The following is a 21527-nucleotide window of genomic DNA, read 5'->3' on the forward strand; positions in this document are numbered from 1 at the left end:
GCTACCTAAACCTATATCAAACACACAGCTAAAAACTGCCAAGGGAGAAAAGCAACCTATAGTGCAACAATCCACTGCAGGTTCATCAGCTCTCACTGGGGACTGTTGCACATGATCCTCACAATGGTTAGTGATGGGAAACGGGTTGGGGAGCTCCAGCAAAGAGTGTCAGCCACAAGTCACCACAGAACTTCTTTCTTCCAGAGCTGTTTTGGCTTGAGTAAGTGCTTGGCTTTGGCCATGCAACATTACCACAATCAGATACGCCGGAAAGAGGGATCATAATCACCAGCAGTGAATAGCGTTCTGTCTAAAAGTAGCAAAACTGCAAAAATCTCAGATACCATCTACCACAGGACACCACAAGGTCCCCTAAGGTAAAATAGATCTTAGCCTTCTCTCCCAAACACATAAAACCAGAAATAGTTTCTAGCTTCTTTTTTGTTTTGAGAGAGATATTTTTTTTCCAGTGATACAAACTGCTTGCAGCTTTTTCCCAGTGAAACAAACTATTTTATAACAGTTGCTCCCCCCTCTCCCCACCCTGGGATGCCATATATTTAAAAAAAGGACCTATTTTCAGTGGTAGAAACCACTAATTATGATTTTATTTTTTATTTTAGATTTCAGAACCAAGAGGTCTGGCTATTTGCTAAGATTTTCTAGGATCGTTATCAAAAAATGAATTATTTTATGGTTTGTTTCATGTATAAGGGCTAGATATTTCTGCCTCTGACTAAAATCAAACAGATAGGAGGAAGGAAAAGTCATAGCAAACAAACAAACCAAACCAAACTAGTAAGAAAAGCATAAAACCCTTCAAAGCACATTGCACATGCTTGGCAGAGCCCATTTGGTCTTTTAGATACGTTTGGACACTACCTCAAGTGAGAGCACAGATGATATGGGACTCAGGAGAGGACTCTCTTTGGAGGTATGAAATTCTGTATTTGCATCTAAAATTATAAGCAAAACAGCAATGGCTCTCAACATGGTCTACAACAGTAGTGAATTGAAAATAGGAATGGAAGGGGAAAATTGTATGAATTTTGTCCACATTTCTAACCCACAAAGCTAGGGAGACAGGGCAATGTTTCTACTGATGGCTAGAGGCAGGCCATGCTGGAGCCAAAAAGACAAAAATTAGAAAAATACAAAGAGGAAAAGAACTGGTCTGACCAATCTAATTCATACCTTACTCTTTTGATGTTCCTATATGTTTCTTTTTGAAAAGGAGGAAAGTCTACAAAACTGTAGGGAGGAGCTCTAATCCATCAAGGGGTCCAACCAGGTTGTAAAACAGCTCACAGATTGCTCAGGCTTTAGAGCTTGCTGGACTTTGGGTACCCGATTATCCTGGAGGAAATAAGTGTTTAGCTTCAGGATTAAAATAAGCAGTTGGGGAGAGGATAAATAAGGCATCAGCTGACAATAAAAGCCATCAGGACTCTGCTATACAGCAGGAGGACTGGTTTGGTTATGCAAATACAGGCAACAAACATCAAAAACTTTGACTTTAATAATGGTGAGGAAATCTGGTGGTTTTTGATGGCAATCAGCTATTGCCTACCCTCCCACTCAGTTTTGTCTTCTTTACCTTGTGTTCACCTATTTCATAAAATCCATTTGTATTTGCTCATTGTTTTAAAGTTATTAGATGGAAAGGAACTGGGAAGGAGGTTACTGTGTGAGGGTGGATAGTTTTTTGGTGTAGTAGTTTGTTTTGTTTGGATTTTGTTTTTGTTTTTTGTTTTTAAGTGAAACTGAAATGGGGCTGGAGTGTGGGAAATTCCTTCCCTCAGCAGTCACTTAACAAGCTGGTCATTTTTTACCTACTTTGGGTGGGTGAAAAAAACTGTCAAAGAATTTGAAAGGAAAACACTGCAGAAAGTTACTAATTGAGAAAGATCTTTGGCTTTCATTTTCCAACTAATGAAAGCAAAGTTTATTAATCATTATTTGAGATATCGTTTCCTAAAAAGGCTGCAACAAGTAAAGCTAGACAGACAGAAGATAATGCTGGAAAATACTAAGGTACGGAAAAAAACCCAAAACCTCGATACCACAACTCTGTCGACAGTCAACATTTCCAACACATGCAGTTTTAATTTGCATTTAATTTAGGAACATAAGATTTACTATCATGATTTAACCATTAATCAACTAAACTAAGGAGGATCCAAATATTCTTAAAGAACAGCACACACACACACACGCTATTGGATCTTCTTCCTCCTGTTTTCAGACTTTTCCTGTTTTAAGACTTTATTTGTCTTACAGCACACCTTTATTTCATGCATGCAGTGTTTGCTGTGGTACCATTGCAGTCTTACCAGTATTATAGCACCCAAGACCACAAGAGTGATGAGGGATCCAGACTACCTACTTCACAGTACTACCAAAGCCTGACTGCCTCTACAGTCAGGAAAAGGAGGAATCTGCAATAGCTGAGCTGGGCATCTACAACCAACAGCCTGAATGTTACTCAAAACATCACAGGCTATCAGTGCAGAACCAGCTAGTCTGATCTCAATGTAACACAGCTCACTCTTCAATTGCTTATGTTTTAACTTACACCATCTGCTCAGAAATCCAGTTTACGCCTAGAAATAACAACTCTTATATAATTACACTGATAAAAATGTATGGTCTGGATTTTTTCAGCCAAAAAAGCCAGCCAACCTTTTAAAGAACTTTCTATTCTTCATACAAGTGTTGGTGGGGAAGGAAAAAAAAAAAAAAAGGAAAAAAAGAAAAGTTTACTCTGCTTTTTCGTGACTGGTCTCCGTGCGTCCATGGCATTTCCTTAGCTGCTGTTAATTCAGTCAAGCAACTTCAGATGACGTCCGATTTCTTGTGTTTGGATCCAACTCCTAGAGTACCCTCAAAACCATGGCTTAGATCTGCTTTGCCTGTACGTAACTTTTGTCTGGCTGATGGCTTCAGTCCTTCCAGACATGCTATGCTGCTCCCTGCCTCTCTGCTCTGCCAGGGCCAGGTGGAGCTCTGGGAGACATTCCAGCCCAGCCAGCTGTGCTGCAGCAAGTCTCGCCAGGTGCCTGATCGGCTCAGGTGAAATATCCCCCTCCAAAATGGAGGTAAAGCAGGTTAAGGCAATTCTTTTGTCAGAATTCACTAAGCTCTTCAAATTTTTAAGCAACCTGAACTAGTGTAACGGTTCAGATTTCCAATTTAGGCAACACCCCCATTTTTGCAACCTTTTCCACTTCTGATTCATATTACCTTTTCCAGAAGTATTTCCTGCTCTTCTTCCAAAATTAAGTTTATTTCAACAGTAGTCAAATCTATTGCCTGCATCATGATTGCAAATGCTTATTGTGTGGCATCCCACATTGCGAGACTGGGCTCTAGTATTTCACAAACTCGTAATAAGCATAAGCACAGCCTAGACAATATTCAGGTAAAATATTTAAAAAAAAAAAAAAAAAAAAGTTAAAAATGGCTGGAAGTTGATTTAAAATATTTCAAAACTGATTCTCAAGTACCATATGAGTTTTCTGGCCCCTAACCAGACTGCCATTAGAAAATAAATCCCAGTCTAGTTCTTTCCTACTTTTTTTGCCTGGAAAAAACCCCAACCAACCAAACAAGGAAAATCTGGAATATGCCTGTGAAAAGGAAAGCACATTTGCATGTATACTGGATTCAGTTCCTTACTAGATATGTCTTTTCTTGGCTGGGCAAACATATTTCCTCTTGTAAATGTAAAGAAACCACCCAAGAGCAGCTCACATAAATAGTGCACAAGTAAGCACAATGGGCTCAACATCCTGTAAGCAAAACTCTTTACTCTGCTAAGCTGAAGTTTTTCCAGTTTTTGGCAGAAAGATCATTTTAGAACTCCAATAAATGTACATTAAAGTCATAAGCCTTTTCTGAGCTAAAGATTTACATGGGCCTCCTTTGTGTCAGCCACAAAAGTATTTTAAGAGTTTGGAAATTCTAGAAGCTTTCCTCCTGCCTTACTCAGCCACTCAAGCTTGATCCTCATTAAATCCCCTGACATGTAATATATTCCAGTGTACAAGAAGCCCTTCATTACTTCTCCATGCTTAGGAGGTAATAAACCCATTTCAAAGGATGGAAGCAGGAACTATTGCAGGTGTTTCCTTACCACTCCATGCTGAGCCAGGAGGGCTGTGCTAGCGCAGCTTGAATGAGCCAGCGGCGTGCTCCAGTGAGAACTTGAGAAAAAGCATTTTTAGGCTCCAGTTAGGAGGGATGCTGCTGTTGCAGAAGGTTTAGGACTTTATCTGAAATGCAGGATGGGTGCTGGAGGTACTAATTCCATTTCTAGCTCAGCTACCAGCTTCTGTCACTGTGGAGTCAGCAGGTGCTGGAGCATCTGCCGAGCTGGGCTAGCTGCCACCGCTGCACGCTGAAGACTGCAACTGAGCCTCCAGCTTCTCACACAGCCTTTGCTTCTCCACTTGTGAAATGGTGGGCATGAATTTAAACAGCACATTGTCAAGCTCATTTCATTTAACAAATGCAGTCCTCTGCAATCGCAGGTGAAAGCCATGCCCCAAAAGCTATTTTCCTACCATAATCTAAACAGGAACTATTTTTATTTGTCAAGATTCAGAACAGCTGTGTATCAGACTTCAGCTCAGTACTGGGAATGTTTCTGAAATACATTTAGAGAATGTGCATGTAGAAATACAGATTTCTCTGACACCTTAAACTTCACAGGTTTTTAATGCATTTTCCAAGGAGGCATCAGTATTTTGACTCAGATAACTGGCTGCGTGCACAAGCACATGCATGGCAGTGCTGGTAGAACTGACAAATTTCCAGTAAGAGACCCAGGCTGTTTCAAGACAGGACGAGATTCTGGTTAGTTATACACTCATGGACAAAATAAACATGCATTTGGAGCCTTTAGGCACTGAAGGGACTTGTAGTGGGCTCCTGTTTGTTGGCTGTGGCCCTTTCTTACCTGTGTAATTAGGAGGGCAGAGACAGACATAGTTGTTGATCCCATCCACACATGTAGAGTTATTTTCGCAGTCATTATCTTCACAGTCATCTGGATTTATTTCACACCTCTTCCCCTCATACCCAAGGAGACAAGAACAGCTTTGGAGAAAGGAAAAAATTAATAAAAGTTAGCATGGAGCTGAAGGGGCAGGAGGTTTGAGGTATAAAACTTGAAGTTAAAACATATAAAAATGAGTTGCTGGATCCCAGTTCACTGCTGCTGTGAAGAACGGAGCATGTTAACCCTACGTGCTTGGCAAAGGATGCAGTCTGATGGTTCACGGGGTCATGTAATTATTTACACGAGACTAAAAGCATCAGCAGGAGCCAGCCTCCTTCGTGCTTCCCTCTGCTTGCTTTGCTGATAATCCTAGCCCTGAACTGAAGTAAGCAACTCCAGGGCAGGAGAGCGAGCACTCACCACAATATTCAAACCTTTGGCTTCCCAGTTAATGATTTTGTGAGTATGTGGATCCTTGCCTACTGAGGACTGCACAACCATAGGGCAGTTCCCCAGCTCTTAGGTAGCTCCCTCTCTTTTAAGAACAACGACTTGAATTGAGTTTACAGACATGAACATTTTCTTCTCATTACCACTTTGTCACTTGTCCAAACAAGAGATGTTTGTGAATGACTGCTCTTACAAGTACAGTCAGGTCTCAGTACTTCTACAAGAGATGTTGGAGGAGCTGCACATGAGCTGATGATATCTAGATAATCCACTGAAACACAAACAAGCCATAGCAGACCTAGTAATGGTTCTGTGAAGGTGTGGGCACTCCTGAAGAATAACTGCACTAAATGTTTTCTCTTACAAGACTGTGATGTAGGTCCCTAGAGGTCATGTAAGAAACTACGTGGTGGAAGAATAACTTCATTTTTTTTTTATCAATCTCCATTTCCTCTCTACGTCTAGAAGTTGTGGTTGCTAAGAGAACCTTTATATTTTAAACTAGTTATAAGTGATGAAGAGGTGGAGGCCACAGTTTGCTGAAAGAGTCTAAAAACATCTGTTAAGTGCTCCAGTAATTTCAGTGGCTTCTAAGAAGCCAGCAATGACATCTGAAGTGCGAGTTTTGAAGTGTCAGTATTGCTGCTGACTGATCACAGAGCATGTGTGTGGAAGGGAAGGGTCCTTTCGAGTCTCAGTCCAAACTACACATTCACTCAGCTGTTCATTTCCTTTCCCATGCAAGTTCTGGTGGCAGAAAAGGAACTGAACAAATGTAAAGCACTACTGATTGATGACGATGAAAACCAGAAAGCTCCAGAGCAGTCACGCTAGTTGCCATCCACTGCTTTCTGAAAACAGGAGAGTTTCCAGCACAGAGGTAACTGCAGGGTACATTTTTTTTCAGCTCAGATGGACAAAGTTGACATGGGGTGGTTATCCTATGTAGGTGTCATGGGGTTGAGGTGAGGAATGCCCTGGAGAAATAGGAGATCTTCAGTCTCCTATCGGTGAAGAAAACTGCAGCACTTTTGGGTTGGTTACTCTTAGCATGACATTTGCTTCTCTTCCTACTGTGTGCCACTGACTGAGCAAGGCTCAGGGACCCCCAAGGGAGGATGGCACAGAGCTCTACATCTGCCTTCAGTAGGGACCTAGGTTGGACCCTGAGGATAAGGTTCTTAGATTCTTCATGACATGCACAACCTCTGAAACTAAGGGAATAACAAAGAGGAAGAAAAAAACGGTAAGGAACGTATCTTAAGCTGCCATGACAGTAAGATCTTCTAGATGGGTACAGAACCAGTACACAGGTCACATGTTAACAGTCGTCTTTGGTTCTGCAGGGACCATTTTTAGGTCATGAGAGCTAGAAAACCTTCACTACGAATAACCAAACCCAAACTGCTCAAATAAAGCCAATTTAGGACACAATAAATCAGTAAGAAATATTTTCTTTTCCTGTCTCAAGCTCATTATTGCCAATAAAATACGTCCTCTTGCTGACCCTGCAATGATCCAGGGGATCACAGGAGGCAGATAAGAGGGAAGAGCTGGCACACCATCTTTTGCAACAATGCAAGTGCTGGGGAGGGGGTTAAAGACATCTAATTAAACACAGTGACACATTCATCATGTCTCCCTTTTCCATTACAAAACCCCATTTTCAAGGGTTTATAACTCAGTCATAAAAATATGCTCCAGGCTGCAACTTGGCATCCAAGGTCTCAGTTTGGGAGCACAAATTTTTCTCTCCATTTAAAGAAAAGCAACAAGAGTGGCTTTGTGCTGGTTATTTTTATGTGAATGTAACACCATTTTCTTTCCACAAAAGGACTGGGATGGCTTTGGATGCATGCAATTAAAAATGACATTATTAAATACTATCACAGTAATGGTTCAACTCAGTAGAGTTACCATTAGTAACAATACATATGGGATTGTTAACATACAGTTGCTCAGTATTAGGACACATTCCATACTGAAGGAAATGTCAGCATAATTGATGACATTTGGCTACTAGTCCCTATGTATTATAGGGAGTCTTTACATTATTGGTTACGTACGGTTCTTTATTTTGATTTGCATTCAAATGTGCCAAATGTGAGGACTGAAATTAAAAGATAAAACATACCATTTGGGACCCAGGCTGAACCGTATGTTGAAAAAGTTGAAGTTTGCGACTGTTTGTGTGTGTTTTCCTGGAAAAAGCTTAGAAGAAACATGAAGTCTGCAGAGGGACTGGAAGGTCATCAAACTTGGGTTCCAGGTGACCGAGAGAGAAAATGAATTCAGAAGACAATGCTGAAAAGTTCGTACTGACTGAATGGTGACCCGGTGTGTGGCAGTATGTCACTCGGACCTCAGAGACAACGCAGCCACCCAGGAAAGAACTGTGTTCTAAGGTGCTGTGCTTGCCTAAAGGGCCGAATACCCTATTCCTCCAGTTTAGGGATTTTCTGTTAGTATTTTGATTTCCTAAAAATAAAGAACTAAATAAAACACTATTATCCTCACAGAGGCACATGGGAACACAGAACTTAATGACAACATTTTGGGGGAAAACTTTTGGAGCGGAATTATACTGACAATTTTTTAATTTTACTACATTAACTTTTTTTTTTTAATTTTAGTTTTTTAATTAAACCAGGCATACGTACAATGTATCATGTTTCAAAAAATCAACTTTTAAATATAGATAGTAAATTCTTTCAGGAATATTACAGTTTCTTGGTAAGGGAGCTTTTTGCATTTACATGCCCATGGACTAGCCTCTAAGTCTGGAAGTGCAACGTTTTCTCTTGAGCTAGGCAGAATTAACACAAGGGAGTTAATCAGTTCCAGGATTTTATATTTATGAGGGAACTTAAGGTTTGTTAAAAAATGCTAAAGGAAATGTTCTGGAAAATGGGGGGGGTTTTATATGGAGAAAAGTTAAAATAATCCAGAAACAGTGTTTCCCAATGCTTATCAATGATCAGCCAATTGCCTGTGATGAACAGAAGCAGAGATGACAGCTCTGCCTCCTTTGCCAGAGTCTCACTTACAAGCATGCTAAATGACCAGGACATATCTCATTGGCCACCTTTTTTTTTCAGTCTCAGTGAGCATTTCTTTTTGGCAACCTTTTGTCAAAGAAGACACAGGCTCTGAGCGGCTTGACTTTGTTGGAGATGTCCCTGCTTATTGCAGGGGGGTTGGACTAGATGGCCTTTGGAGGTCCCTTCCTACCCAATACATTCTGTGATTGTAAGACATAGATTAGATTAGAATGAGGAATTCAAAGGAAGAACTTCATGCTTCTAATCCTCTGAGCCACATGATGCCACTTAACTATTCTTTAATACAGAAGTCATACCTACCTGAAAAAAAAACAAAAAAAAAACAAAAAAAAACAAGAATCTGAAAACTACTCAGAACTGAAAAAGTGCAGGAATAAAAGATGCCAAGAAGGATTGAAGAACTCCAGCCAGCTGAACCTTTGCCTTTTGGCTGCCCCACCAAGACCTGCTATTACAACAAATGTGAACCTCTCAGTCCCCTGCTGCTGCGAGCCCTTGTGGGTACCAGGCACAGAGGGCAAGTCAGGCTGGAATCTCAGTCATAACTATGAATTTCCTGCCTTTGCCTAGGGAATATGACCACCTGAGCATTATTTAAAAGGTAATTTTCTTGTCTAAGGCTACAGAAACTTGAGAGTTAAACTGCTTGGCATTTCATAGGGAGCGAGCTTTGGCTTAAGTTTCCTTTTTACAAGAGTAAAGATTTGACAAGTTTGGCAGTAGAGCTTGTGTATGAATATATTTCCTTAGGGAAGAGAATATAAAGAAGATATAATTTCTTTTACAGGCCACACAACAGAAAAATCCAGGGAGGCCCCTCATGAAAATGATTTTGACATCCGCTTCTTCACAGCATACAATCTAAGGCAGTGCTTTCCCATCTCCATGAGCACCATTTATATGCACGTAACTCTGACTGCTGCCATCCACTGGAGAGGAGATCTCCCACCAAAAAAAAACCAACCACCCAACCAAATTCAGTCTCGAAATGTTTCTTTGTCTTCCTTGTCACTGACTATTCCCTCCCCACACCACATTTCTCCATTACATGCTAAAGCTCCACACTTCTCTTTTGCAAAGCAGCTGGGGCTATGGACTGCCTGAATTAAAAACACAGAGAGAAAACAGAGCAATGCACAAGCTGATCATTCAATTTTATGAAGCAGGATTTTGATGAGATATGGTTTTATATGTCTTTTATTAGACCAAGTAAAACTATATAAATAACTATAAAAGGAGATACCTTCCCTAAAAAAAGCCTCAAATGTTGTTATGCAACAAAACCACCCCCGCAGTTTTATAAGGGGTCTCAAAAACAACGTTCATTTGGAACTGAAGCAAAGCCTCTGAAATTGTAAAATTCTTCATGAGAAAAATTCAGAAGTAGATTTCATTTCAGGTCATTCAACCCTTTTTGCTTTCTACTACAGAACAAAACAAAAATGCTAAAGGAAAATACAAGCTGAAGCTTTTCATTCTAGTATTATAGGTATTATAAAATGTTTTACTAGCACATTTTAGTATCAGCTAGATTTTTGAGAAATGAGTACTGAGCAACATAAAACAGATATTCTAATATGGTACAATTTTACTTTGGCAGAAGCTGGAGACCCTGGAATGGGTTGCCTAGGGAGGTGGTTGAGGCCCCATCCCTGGGGGTCTTTAAGGCCAGGCTGGATGAGGCTCTGGGCAGCCTGATCTAGTGGGAGGTGTCCCTGCTCATGGCAGAGGGGTTGGAACTGGGTGACCCTTGTGGTCCCTTCCAGCCCTGACAGATTCTGATCTGTTTTAGCAGAGGACTTTAGAGCCCTAATGGCTCAATGGTTGGACTTGATGATCTTGGAGGTCCCTTCCAACCTAACAGATTCTATGATTCTATGATTATATGAGGGTGACCAGAAGGGAACCTGGACTGAAGACCACCAGACCGTTATTTCTCTCAAGTAGAAACTAAACCTCTACTTTTACTCAAAAAATTGCTGAGCCTGCTAAAATCTGAATCAAGAAGAGGTATATCAGATCAGAGTAGTGGTTTCATCAAAATCTAGGGGCCTGTCAAGCAGCAGGACCCTTTGCATGTGCTATGGGCTGCAAAGATGCCTCATCTTCTCCCACCACCATGCAACCGGTTTGACCCTACAGATGCACCTCCACTCAAGGGTTGTGCTCTTCTGCCTTAGAAAAGGTATCCTGCCATTGGCAGGGGAACAGGAAAGGGGTGATAACCTCCCCCCGCCCCCAACCTCTCACCCAGCCCTTTGTACTTGGAAAAAAATCCTATTTTCAGACCTATTTTAAGATGATATGGGTTTGCTGACTTGGCTAACAAACAGTTAACTTCAGTTGGAACAGGCTTAATCAGAGCTGAAACCAAACTGGAACCAAACTAAAAAAATATACTGTTTTGCTTCCCTGCTTACACCATTTATAAACCCTGAAATTCTGGGTCTCCCTCCAGCTGCTCTCGATAGGAAGCTATGTACAGGAGAAGACAAAGCAGCAGCCTCAGTAATGTGTAAAAGCTTTTAGAAGTGAGGCTTTCATACATGCAATTGAAACAACAGCATGATGTAATTTTGTACATATTTTGTGCAAAAAATAACATAAATATAGAACAAATCTATGAAAATCTCAGCAACTATTTGCTCAAAAAAAAAAAAAAAAAAAATTCTTTCAACTTTAATGACAACTAGTGGCCAAAGACTCAAACCTGTATTTTCTTATCTGTTAAGTAGTGCCTGTAGCAGCACAAATTTCCCAATTACCTCAAGAGAATTTCTGGATTTCTCTTGGAGAACCCCCATCTATGCTAGATCTTTCGTATATGGGAAAATTGAAATCCATAATGTTCATCTGTAAAAATTATTCTTTTGTCCAAGATGCAGCAAACTCTCCATATTTTTTAATTTTTTCTTTGAAGTCTGTTTGTCTACAAGATTCTTCAGTATGAAAACATTTTGCATCTGGTTGTCGAGCGACAGATGCTTACTTTATAAATACAAAAAAGGGTATCTGTGAATTTGATATGCCCCAAGGAAAATTAGCATACAGACAACAATGCCAATCAGGGAGACTGCTCAAAATAGCTCTTAAGAGTATATTCCATTATGAGAAAATAAGAAAGCCTGTTTCTGAGGAAACAATATGTCACAGCAATGAAACCAATTATTCTGCACAGCAAAAAGAAGTGTCACATGCAGTAGCTTTTATAAAGTAGCCATTATAGTTCATTAATGCAAATTAGAAACACATTTAATTTTATAATGTCATTTTAAATTAACTTTGTGTTCCTACCTGAATCCATCTTTATTTGCCTCGGTGAGGTGGCAGGTCCCTCCATTCTGACATGGATTTTGAATGCAAGAATTAATGGGCACACTGCAGTCTCGACCCTATTTGGGAAAATCCAGAAGAAACAAGGTTAGCAAGACTCATGTCATCTGAATCAATGTCTCTTGCTCTCTCACCAATGTCCTTTGCTCTCTCATTCTATGCGTGGCACCATTTACAGGAGGTCTGCGGTCTTCAGACCCATCACATCACCTAATGCCCTTTATTGATGGCCATATGTTCACCAGTTGTGCTGAACCCACTGGTACCAGACCACGACACCAGTTAAATGAGAATTTGGGCAGTGCAACTGTTCTCACCAATGGGACTGGTGGGTATCATAGAATCATAGAATGTCTGGGCTGGAAAGGACCTCCAAAGGTCATCTAGTTCAACCCCCTGCCACAAGCAAGGACATCTCCAAATAGATCAAGTTACTCAGAGCTTCATCTACCTGTTCCAGGGATTTACCACCCTCATATTGAAGAGCTTTTTATCTTGGCATCCTTTCAGTTTCACAATGTTAGTAAACTTTCTCATTTGACTGCTTTAAAAAAACAGCTGGTTTCGTCATTATTCCAAACACTTTAGCCTCTAAGGTTAGTTACAAGGGGGAGCATTAATCATGACCAAAGGTAAGCAGAAGGCCACACACCGTCAGCACATCACCACATAGTCAACACTCATTCAACACGTTTAAACACCGCAATGTGTGCACCATCCACGTTACTACCCATTGTCAAATCCTAAAATGGAAAATTCATTTTTATTGTGGGAGCCGAGTTTGAATTTCTGTAGAAAATACACCAAGCCCTGTCTGAGATATCATCATTAAACTAGTTCCCTTAAAAGATTGCCCTGAAATATACATCAGTTCCAACAGGATTTCACTAGCACTGTTACCAACTGACTTTTTGTTGGCTCTTCAGGGCATAGACATATTTCTCTGACCGTTATATTCTGCTTATCAGAACAAGCTATTTCTAAAATTGGAAAACATATCAAAGGGATTGGTCTTGCTTTTCAGTTACTCACACAGTAGGGTGGAATAAAGACACCTGAAAGCCCCGGTACTCAAGGGACCTGTGCAATCACAAGAAGTTCAAGAGATCGCTCTGTGTCCCGTACTGAAGATCCTGTGAGTAGTGGCGCTCTGCCAGCTCATCTACTGGAAAGCTGATACAGGACTGCAATCAAGATGAGACAAGTACCTCAGGGGATACATTAATTCAGTCAAGGTTGCTGTTTTTGGTTTTTTTTTTTTTTTTTTTTTTTTGCCTTGGTTTACAATACATTATTTACACCGTACTTCAGAGGAATAACAATGGTATTTGTAGGTTTCTAACAAAGAGGGCAGATGCCAGCCTGTGACATCACTTCGTAGCAGCAGGAACTTTGGTGTATTAGGGTTGAACTCTGCCCTACCACTGCCAACTTCCCGTGCTGCCAACACTCATCAGAAGTCATTCCTTTCTCCACCGAATTTGCAACAGCTTCCCACACTTTTCATACCTGGTGTGATGTACTGTATAAATAATAGAGGCAATATAAATTGTCTCTGGAGTGCTTATCTTGGAATTGGTGCAGCCTCAATTAAGCCTGATCAAGGCACTAAACAAAACAGCCATTAAAAAAAAAAAAAACCAGATTAAAAAAAAGTGTTAACTTTTCTATGGAGTTCATTTGACCTGGTCTGTCCACTCATGCTGCCAGGCTCTGCCGTTCACATATCATACAGTTCAGTCCTCCAAACACTACTGAAATCTTCAGCATTTTCTCAGGTAGGACACGCTGCCATCAGGACTGTAATAAGTAATTACATACAGTAATTACACTTTTGTCCACCACAGAGGAACTACCTCACAGAAATGTGAAACGAATCCGCATTTCTTGAGGCTCCATCCCCAGCATTCCCCAGAGAGGAAAAGCAGCTTTGCAGTTTAAAATTTAGGCAAATACAAGGAAATGGAGACATCCCTTTCCTTGGCTGAATCAAAAGAGAAACATTTCCAAGGAGCATGAGCAAGGCCTGGACAAGCCCCTCCCTCACTGAGTTCATTCTCCCAACCCTGCGGTGCAAGCAGCACGTGAAGCCTTCACCCACAACCTGGCAGAGAGTGTTTCTGCTTCATCCCTGCCGCCTTTGCCAAACAGCCTGTCCTTCTCCATTTGAAACTGCAAGCCCCCAAATGTCTCAGGGAAGAATTGGGAGAGCGCCGAGGGAAGCTGACGCAGGTTTTATTTGGCACCATGTGGTCTGCAGCACTCCCCGGCTGCGAGCCACGCAGCAGCAACAGGAATCCGCTGCCACCCTTTGGCAGCTCTGCCTGGGCTTTGTCCATCTGTGTTCACCACCTTACCCTCGTGAGGCTGGAAGATGCCACTTTTCTAAGATCACAAATATTTCTCCTGCCTCCCTGAAGAACTGATTATTTTATGGATACTTGGCTAACATCTGTTATCTGTCATATGAAACTCTGTTTCATATGAACTCTTCATCCCCTTATCACTAAAATATTAAACCCCTTTGCAGCTAAGCACAGCAAGAAGCAGAGCAGGAACCACAGTTATCTATTGTTCTGAAGGTTTTTGTCACAGTTGAACGCTGTGTAAAACAGTCCCATCAATTCTACTGTAATTACTCAAGATTATTTTGAATGTTCTTGTAAAAATTTAATAAAGAGAAATGTTACAATGAGAGCAAGGCATTTTCAGTCTCTCTCACTGGCACATGAAATTTCTCATGACTGAGACTCAGGTCTCATTCCTGTACTGAACATGGCTGAAATATTGGCTTCTTGGGCCTCGGGCACCATGGAAACTGATTAGTATGTGACACTGAATCAGACTTAATTACAACACTAAGTTGTTATGTGGCTTTAGGAAAATTAGAGTCTCTCTGACTCAGTTTACTCATTGTACTAAAGGGGCACATGGCACTTAATCCTTCTCTGAGGATTATCTTCTCTGAGTTGACTTTATCAATTGCACATTGTGAGCCCAAAACCAAGTACAATTTCTGTGATGCAGAAGACTACGAAAAACAAAGAATTCTGAAAGGAGAGAAGCTGCAGAAAATATTGGTACTAATAAATCTACAGCAAAGCAAGGCCATCTTATTTCTGTACAAGACTGTCACTACCCAGAAGAGCCTAAAGACATTCCAGAAACATCTTTCAAGTGAATAATGGAAGTCTCCAGTATCAATATGAAGTAAGACTGTTCTTACTGAAAAATGGAATTGCTGTCAAGCATCACTAAAATTAATTTATCTTTGGGAAAAACTCTTTGAATTACATTCCCTGGAAATAACTATTGTTACAAAGGAGAATATTGTACATTTGCTTCAAGACTAAAGAACCTTTTAAAGACATCTGAACCAGAAAAAGAGGTGCAGAGTCTCTCAAGGACAGGCAGGAAGATAGGACTGTCTCAGCAATTCACAGAAAGAGGATGAAGATCCCTCTGTGTGCAATATTTTATTTCTAGAGCTTTTTTAAGCAGCAATAAATTTTTCCCTAGTCTGATAGGAAAGCATCAGATCCAAAGCAATTTTATACAATTTCTCTCATTTTCTGAAGAGAAGAAAATGTAAAATTTCTGCAACTAATCAGAAGACATACATGTCCAAAGTCCAGCTGCCTTTTTAAACCTGAAGTGCCTCAGATGGTCCAGGTTTTATCTGGGCTGCTCCAGCTCCATATTTCAGTGAATGAGAACAGAAACTATTTACCATACTTAGAAAGTGTCAGTCCTTCATTTCCTACTCAGCAGTAATTAACTGTACTGGGCATTAGTGCACATACAAGCTGTTCCTCAGTACTACTGTGCCAAATTCTAGCCTTTACAAGTGCCCAATACTGGAAAACATTACATCATGATTAGCAAAACAAGCAAGAACAAGTAACAAAAACTAATAAGGACCTCAACAGAAGAACAAAGAATAATATGATAAAATCACAGTCATTCGATTTGACACTCTATCAACCACTGCAATTATTTTTTAAAAATGATTTTTCACAAATTAGTGTTGTCTATGGAGACTGAAAGATTGCATGTCAGAGATTTTGACCTCTGTCAATTTTAATGTGATCCATTGCCTGTTTCTAACAGCAATGGGCACAGACGAGAGGTGGCAGCAGGGAGCTTGCGCAGGCACGAGGTAGAAACCTCCTGGTGTATAAAACTATCCCTGCCGACTGCAGCAGAAACAGGATGCAGCCAGCAATGAAGGTATCTGCAGACAGGCAGAAGACTATCCAAGCCCAGGGGTGTGTGGATAGGCAGACCTCTTTCCAGCTAGGTACAGCCTTGTTCAGTGACTACAGTGTTTTAAAGGATGCTGGAAAAATGAGCTATACAGAAGAATGATCAAAGTTTATTCAAGTTGTTAATATACGGCATGTTCATAAGAAATTTTATTTAGCTAGTATGTGTAGAGAACAGATGGGAGCATTCACGTGTTTAGTAAAAGTACTAGACAAAAACAAATACAGTTGATAGAGACTTTAAATTAAGAACTAGGAAATTTTCATAAACAACGTAATTATCAAGCTCTAAATACAACTAAAGCTTTTAGGGAAATCAGACAAAATCACCAGCTACAAAGATACTGTATTGCAAACATAATCCTTTATATTCCTATTAGAGGAAGTGATATATCCACATCCAGCTCTCACAAACATCATTACACTTGCCTTATGGGTGTCCTGGACAGAAGTTAATAAGCAATCATTACATTAAGGGAAAGCGCCAAGTAAATCTTCCACTTTGTGACAGGCTTGAAGGAAAACCCACAGAAAGATAAACTGAGAAGTACGCTGTGTTCTATGAGTGTCTGTACACAGGCTTGTTAGGCAAACTTACAAGTATCTGCCAGCTGTAAAATTTTAACGTCCTAATGTTGTAAAATTAAGAAAAAAATGGACACTTACAGCCACTATGTGTAGATTTGCTCTTCTTCCACAGAGCTTCGGAATTATTTTACTGAATACAGTTTTCTGAACATTTCTGATGCGTGCTGATTGCTTGAGTGTAAAAACTACCTCTGCATGTAACTCATTCATATATTCAGACCTGCAAAGGTCTACTGTTAGAGTAAAGGACTAAATATGGTGTATAAACAAGTAATGATTCCTGATGCTTCATATAAAAGATGGGATGACAGGAAAGGGCAGGAAAACACCCAGAAATAACAGAAGACACAGACACTCAGCACAGAAAGAGAGTTCAGTTTGAAATCCTGGGTGGATGTTTTACTTGAGTTTTGCTTCCTCCTTACGTTATGGCATACCAGCTATCCAGAAACGTATAAACTCAGGCTACAGCTTTTTACCTAGTGGCATCTTCACCAGTGTCTTTATTCACTATCTAAAAACTTTTTCTTCTCAAAAACTGTAAAATTGGAGAGTAAATTAAAATATTCCCAGAGCAGGATGGGAAAGGGATGCCTCATGAACAAAGTTTTATCTCACAAACATCAAATCCACTAGAAAATTAAACTAGGAAATAAGAATGAGGCCTTCAGCAGTTTCCCTGTAATAAACACATTTAGCAGCCATAAATTCAATGGAGAAATGAAGAATTTTGCAGAATTGACCAAGGAAACACAGTGCCATGAATTCAGCTACTTGGCCAATATACCGAGTTAGAAATTTTGTAGGAAAAAATCTCTCAGTTTCTATTCATGATTGTGTACATCACGGACTTTCATTGCAAAGAAACTCAGTATTTGCTATAATGAGATAATGAAAAGTTTTACGTGTACTGCAAATCTTATAGCAAGTTCTGAAAGCTAGCATGCCATCTGATGCTCATGGCAGCATGAAGGACCTGATGGACACCTCAGTGATCACTGCAAACACAGCCACTCAGCTTTGTGAAGGGAACACACCGTTACCAAGTAATTAGAGATGTTGCAAACTAAGCGAAGAGTAAAACTAAAATACAAAATTAATCTAAATTCTTTTCCAAGAGGGGCTAAAAATTGCAGCATTGGGAATTACTGTTGTTTTATCAATGGAACAATTTGAAACTGGTTTTCTAATTGATTGCACTGATATTAAGATGTATGTAGACAGTTTACACACTGATATCTATACAGAGTAGTCTGAAGCTCTTCAGTAGATCCAGCTGATACTGTTCCCTTGTTTATGCTCTTTCTGGCCATGGACATAATGGCTAAGCTTCAGTCTGGAAAAGATGTAGGTGGCACTCATTGGCAAGGTCAAACAGCTACAAGACCTGGCAGGGTGTATGTAAGATCCATCTGCTTAGGCATATATACAAATTATTTGGCAAGGCAAGTATAATATCACAGTAATTTTGGATCAGATTGCTTTCAGATTGCCAGGTGGAAGTCGAAAGATTTTGATCATCTGTTGTTAACAAAAAATGGTATGACTCCTCCTGAACGCAGACCTGGCTACAGGCGTCCATGCCTCAGATGCCTCTAGGTTAGGGTACTCACAGTGCTGATGAATTAACTACTTCTCTTTAGTCATCTGTCCCAATGGAATACTAACTGTACCTCCTGAGGATTGCTGTTCACATGCCAGTTAATTTCATCCACGTCGAGTTTTGAAAAAAGTTTTAAAATACAACTGAATTTACTTAGGTAATTCTGATTTCTCTTTTTAGTTCAGTATTGGTGTTAACACAGTAGTGCTTCCATTGACACAATACAACAAAAAAGTTGCCTGCTGCTCACCAACATTATGAGAAAAAAATATTTGCAACTATTTGCTAAATGGCACAGAAGCTAGATTATGAAAAGAAGATACATTGATATTGTTCTCGTTGCTGCCCCCCCACCATTTGGCTGATTTAACTCCCTCTGAAAACTATCACAGTGTTAGTGTCTGAAATAAAACTACAGATAATAGTTATTTGTACCCTACCATCTTCAGCACGGTATAGTTACCTTCTGTGCCAGTCTGGCTTCATCTGGCACCTGATTAAACAATAATTGGGCATGGCAGCAGCACTTCTTAGTGACTCCCTTGTCCTTGTTAATAAATCACAATTGTCAATTTATAGCAAATTAGGCGAACTCTGCTCTCTTAAGCCTCATTTTATTTAAATCAGAAAGATTTATGATCCTCCAGGGTATAATACACCTTCCATTACCTCTATAGCTAGTAATAAGAATATGCCTGTCAAAGTCAAAGTGCAAGGATTTATCATATTATTTTTTAAAAACTCTGATTCTTCTCCTATGAGTACAAAATTTAATTCTCAGTGGACATCTGAGGTTTATTTTGCAATTACATTCATTACCATGTAAATCCTGATTGTCCTTCCAAACCTCTCCAAACATAAGTACTTTGGGTTTCAATGGTCTTTTGGGCTTTTAATTAATGACAGAAGACATGTCATTAATCTATCATGGAGTCAATTCACATAGAACAAGTCTGAACTGAGTCCAGTGGTGCCAAACTGAATGGGGCAAGTGCTCCAGAACTTCCAAGGTTACTTGATCAACTGGCTGATGCAGAGCACTGTGTGCATATTTGGGGAGATGTAGAGAAAAATTAGGGATACTGAAAATAGTTGATTTTTCCCAGGGCTGTCTCTGTATATCAAATCCAACCCAAGATACTTGATGTAAAAAGAACATTGAATTTTTCACATGTAGTCTCTAATTCAACCAATATTCATGAATTAGAACAGTGTTTTCAGTACCTTCAAAACACTTAAGGGCCTATTTGTTTTAAAATACATGTTGCAGTGACAACAAAACTTTCCTTCTCAGCCTAACAAAAGCCAGTATCTCTTTTTTCAACACGAACACCGTAGATAAAGCTATAAAGACTGAACATTTCTATAGAAAATACAATTCTTCTTAAGAAGTAATGAAGAGAATACAATAGTTGTATTTTAAACTCATTGCTCAAGGCAATTAACCTACATCTAACACTTAAGCTGTTGAATGCAGCCTGCATGAGTGAAGAGGGACACCTTACATGCAGGAAGCCAGTGAAACCTAACATGAGGCAGGGCTTATGGGATTAAAAAGATCTCACCAAAGAACTCACTAGATTCCTGAAACAGGCAGAGTTTAAGATGCTGGGGGAGTCACAGTCTGTGTGAAGAAACTTCTGTGGGTATATCCCTGTCTGTAAGGATGCAGGCTTTTGATCTGGAACAGTTCTGTACTGATAAAAGGTCTCACACTGAAATACATCTTATATCAGCAAAAATGCCAGGATAATCTGTTTCGCTTGTGGAAGCTTGCTCTAAAGCTTCCCCTGCGAGGCTTGTTGGTCAGAGATACCAGCTAGCCCTTCTGGCATAAGCCAGGGCTGCAATTTGATAGTGGGTTCAGCTGTGGCAGGTAACCCAGGCAGGCAGCAACGTTTTCAGAATCAAACAAGCAAATGAATTTTTCAAATGGAATTTTTCTGAAATGGAAGGTGCCTACTATGCCAATGAGCCCTAGCACACCATTTCTTTCAGGGGTGCTGAGAAGCACGAGGAAGGGACCCATGGGGGCCATGGAGGCAGACGTCTGCCCTGCACCAGCTCAGCGCCACTAGTTCTCCAGCTAGTCTGTCATTATGCCATTTCTATTGACAGGAGAGGGTTTACTCTCACATGACAAAGAAACTTTTCTTTTCAGCTGAGCCTGCTTACAACAACTTCACCAATTCCATCATCCCCAAAGGAAAGGAGAAAAATAAGACAATTAACCTTCTAGGACAATCTCTGTCCGTGCTCTTGGACAACAAAAGAAACCCAAAAGCCACATTGTCAAGTACAGTCAATGCCAAGAAAGCCTCAAGGATAACAGATGACAGACAATCACAAGAGACTCTAACAGTAAGGCTTTTCAGCTGTGACCAGCTACTTCAGTGATTTGATTATGTGGAAATGGTGGAATGCAGAAAATTAAGAGCTGGTTAAAGAGAACTTGATTAAGCAGAGTTATAGCAACCAGCAATCACCTGAAAGACAGACAAACCACAGAGGAAGAAAAATTATTCGTTAGTGTAAGAGGACCAGGCAAACATAAGAGCAAGACCCTGAAGTTCAGACTAAATGCCAATGAAAACTTCTCCTTTACCCTGGGAAAAGAAAGATTGGAAGTCTGGTCTCTTAAGGCATTTAGAACTAGACCAGAAAAACAGTAGTAAAAAATGAAGGGGTTGGGGGGGCGGGGGGAGGGAAGAATAATCCACACTGCCACACGCATGACTGTGCCAGTGCCCACCTGTGGGTCTGCCTTACTAGTGACCTTCACTGCTCAGCAGCTTCTGCTGCAGCACTGAACACGCCCAGCAAGCACCTGGAGCTGCTCAACATCTGCTTTCTTCTTGGCCTAACAAAAATGGGAATACTTCTTCAGAGCTGACTTTACTGTTAAGAGCCCTCATTAGGGCATGCCATGAGGCATTACACTGGTTTTTATGGGGCTTGTGATGGGTGTGTGCATGTCTCACCACCTTCAGCCAGCAACTGTGGCACTAATCCTGCCTTAAGCCTTTCATTTTTGTGCTCTTCTCGATGTAAATCTCCATTTTCTTTAGACCTGCTATAACAGAAAGGGCATAAAGCAAGAAACACAAGTCTGACTGATGCATAGTAAATTCCACAGAATAAGCATACACAGGAAAATATTCTGATTTCTGCATTTTTTTTCTGCCCTGGGAGCATTACATGAAATTATAACCACCTACTGCTGG

At 40.3% G+C, this 21527-nt stretch overlaps 1 protein-coding gene across 1 annotated transcript in view; it reads right to left on the reverse strand.

Annotated features, from left to right (window-relative positions):
- The window catches only part of LOC103780536 (slit homolog 3 protein-like), a gene marked incomplete at both ends in the record, with an annotated part of 123744 nt that overhangs the window by 12551 nt on the left and 89666 nt on the right, over window positions 1-21527 (reverse strand). Inside the window, 2 exons of the mRNA XM_008948224.1 lie at window positions 4961-5100; window positions 11809-11906. Of these exons, the coding sequence (XP_008946472.1) occupies window positions 4961-5100; window positions 11809-11906 (238 nt within the window). The remainder of the gene's footprint in view (window positions 1-4960; window positions 5101-11808; window positions 11907-21527) is intronic.

Source organism: Merops nubicus, unplaced genomic scaffold (assembly GCF_000691845.1).
Source record: "Merops nubicus isolate BGI_N331 unplaced genomic scaffold, ASM69184v1 scaffold20819, whole genome shotgun sequence".
Lineage (NCBI taxonomy): Eukaryota > Metazoa > Chordata > Aves > Coraciiformes > Meropidae > Merops > Merops nubicus.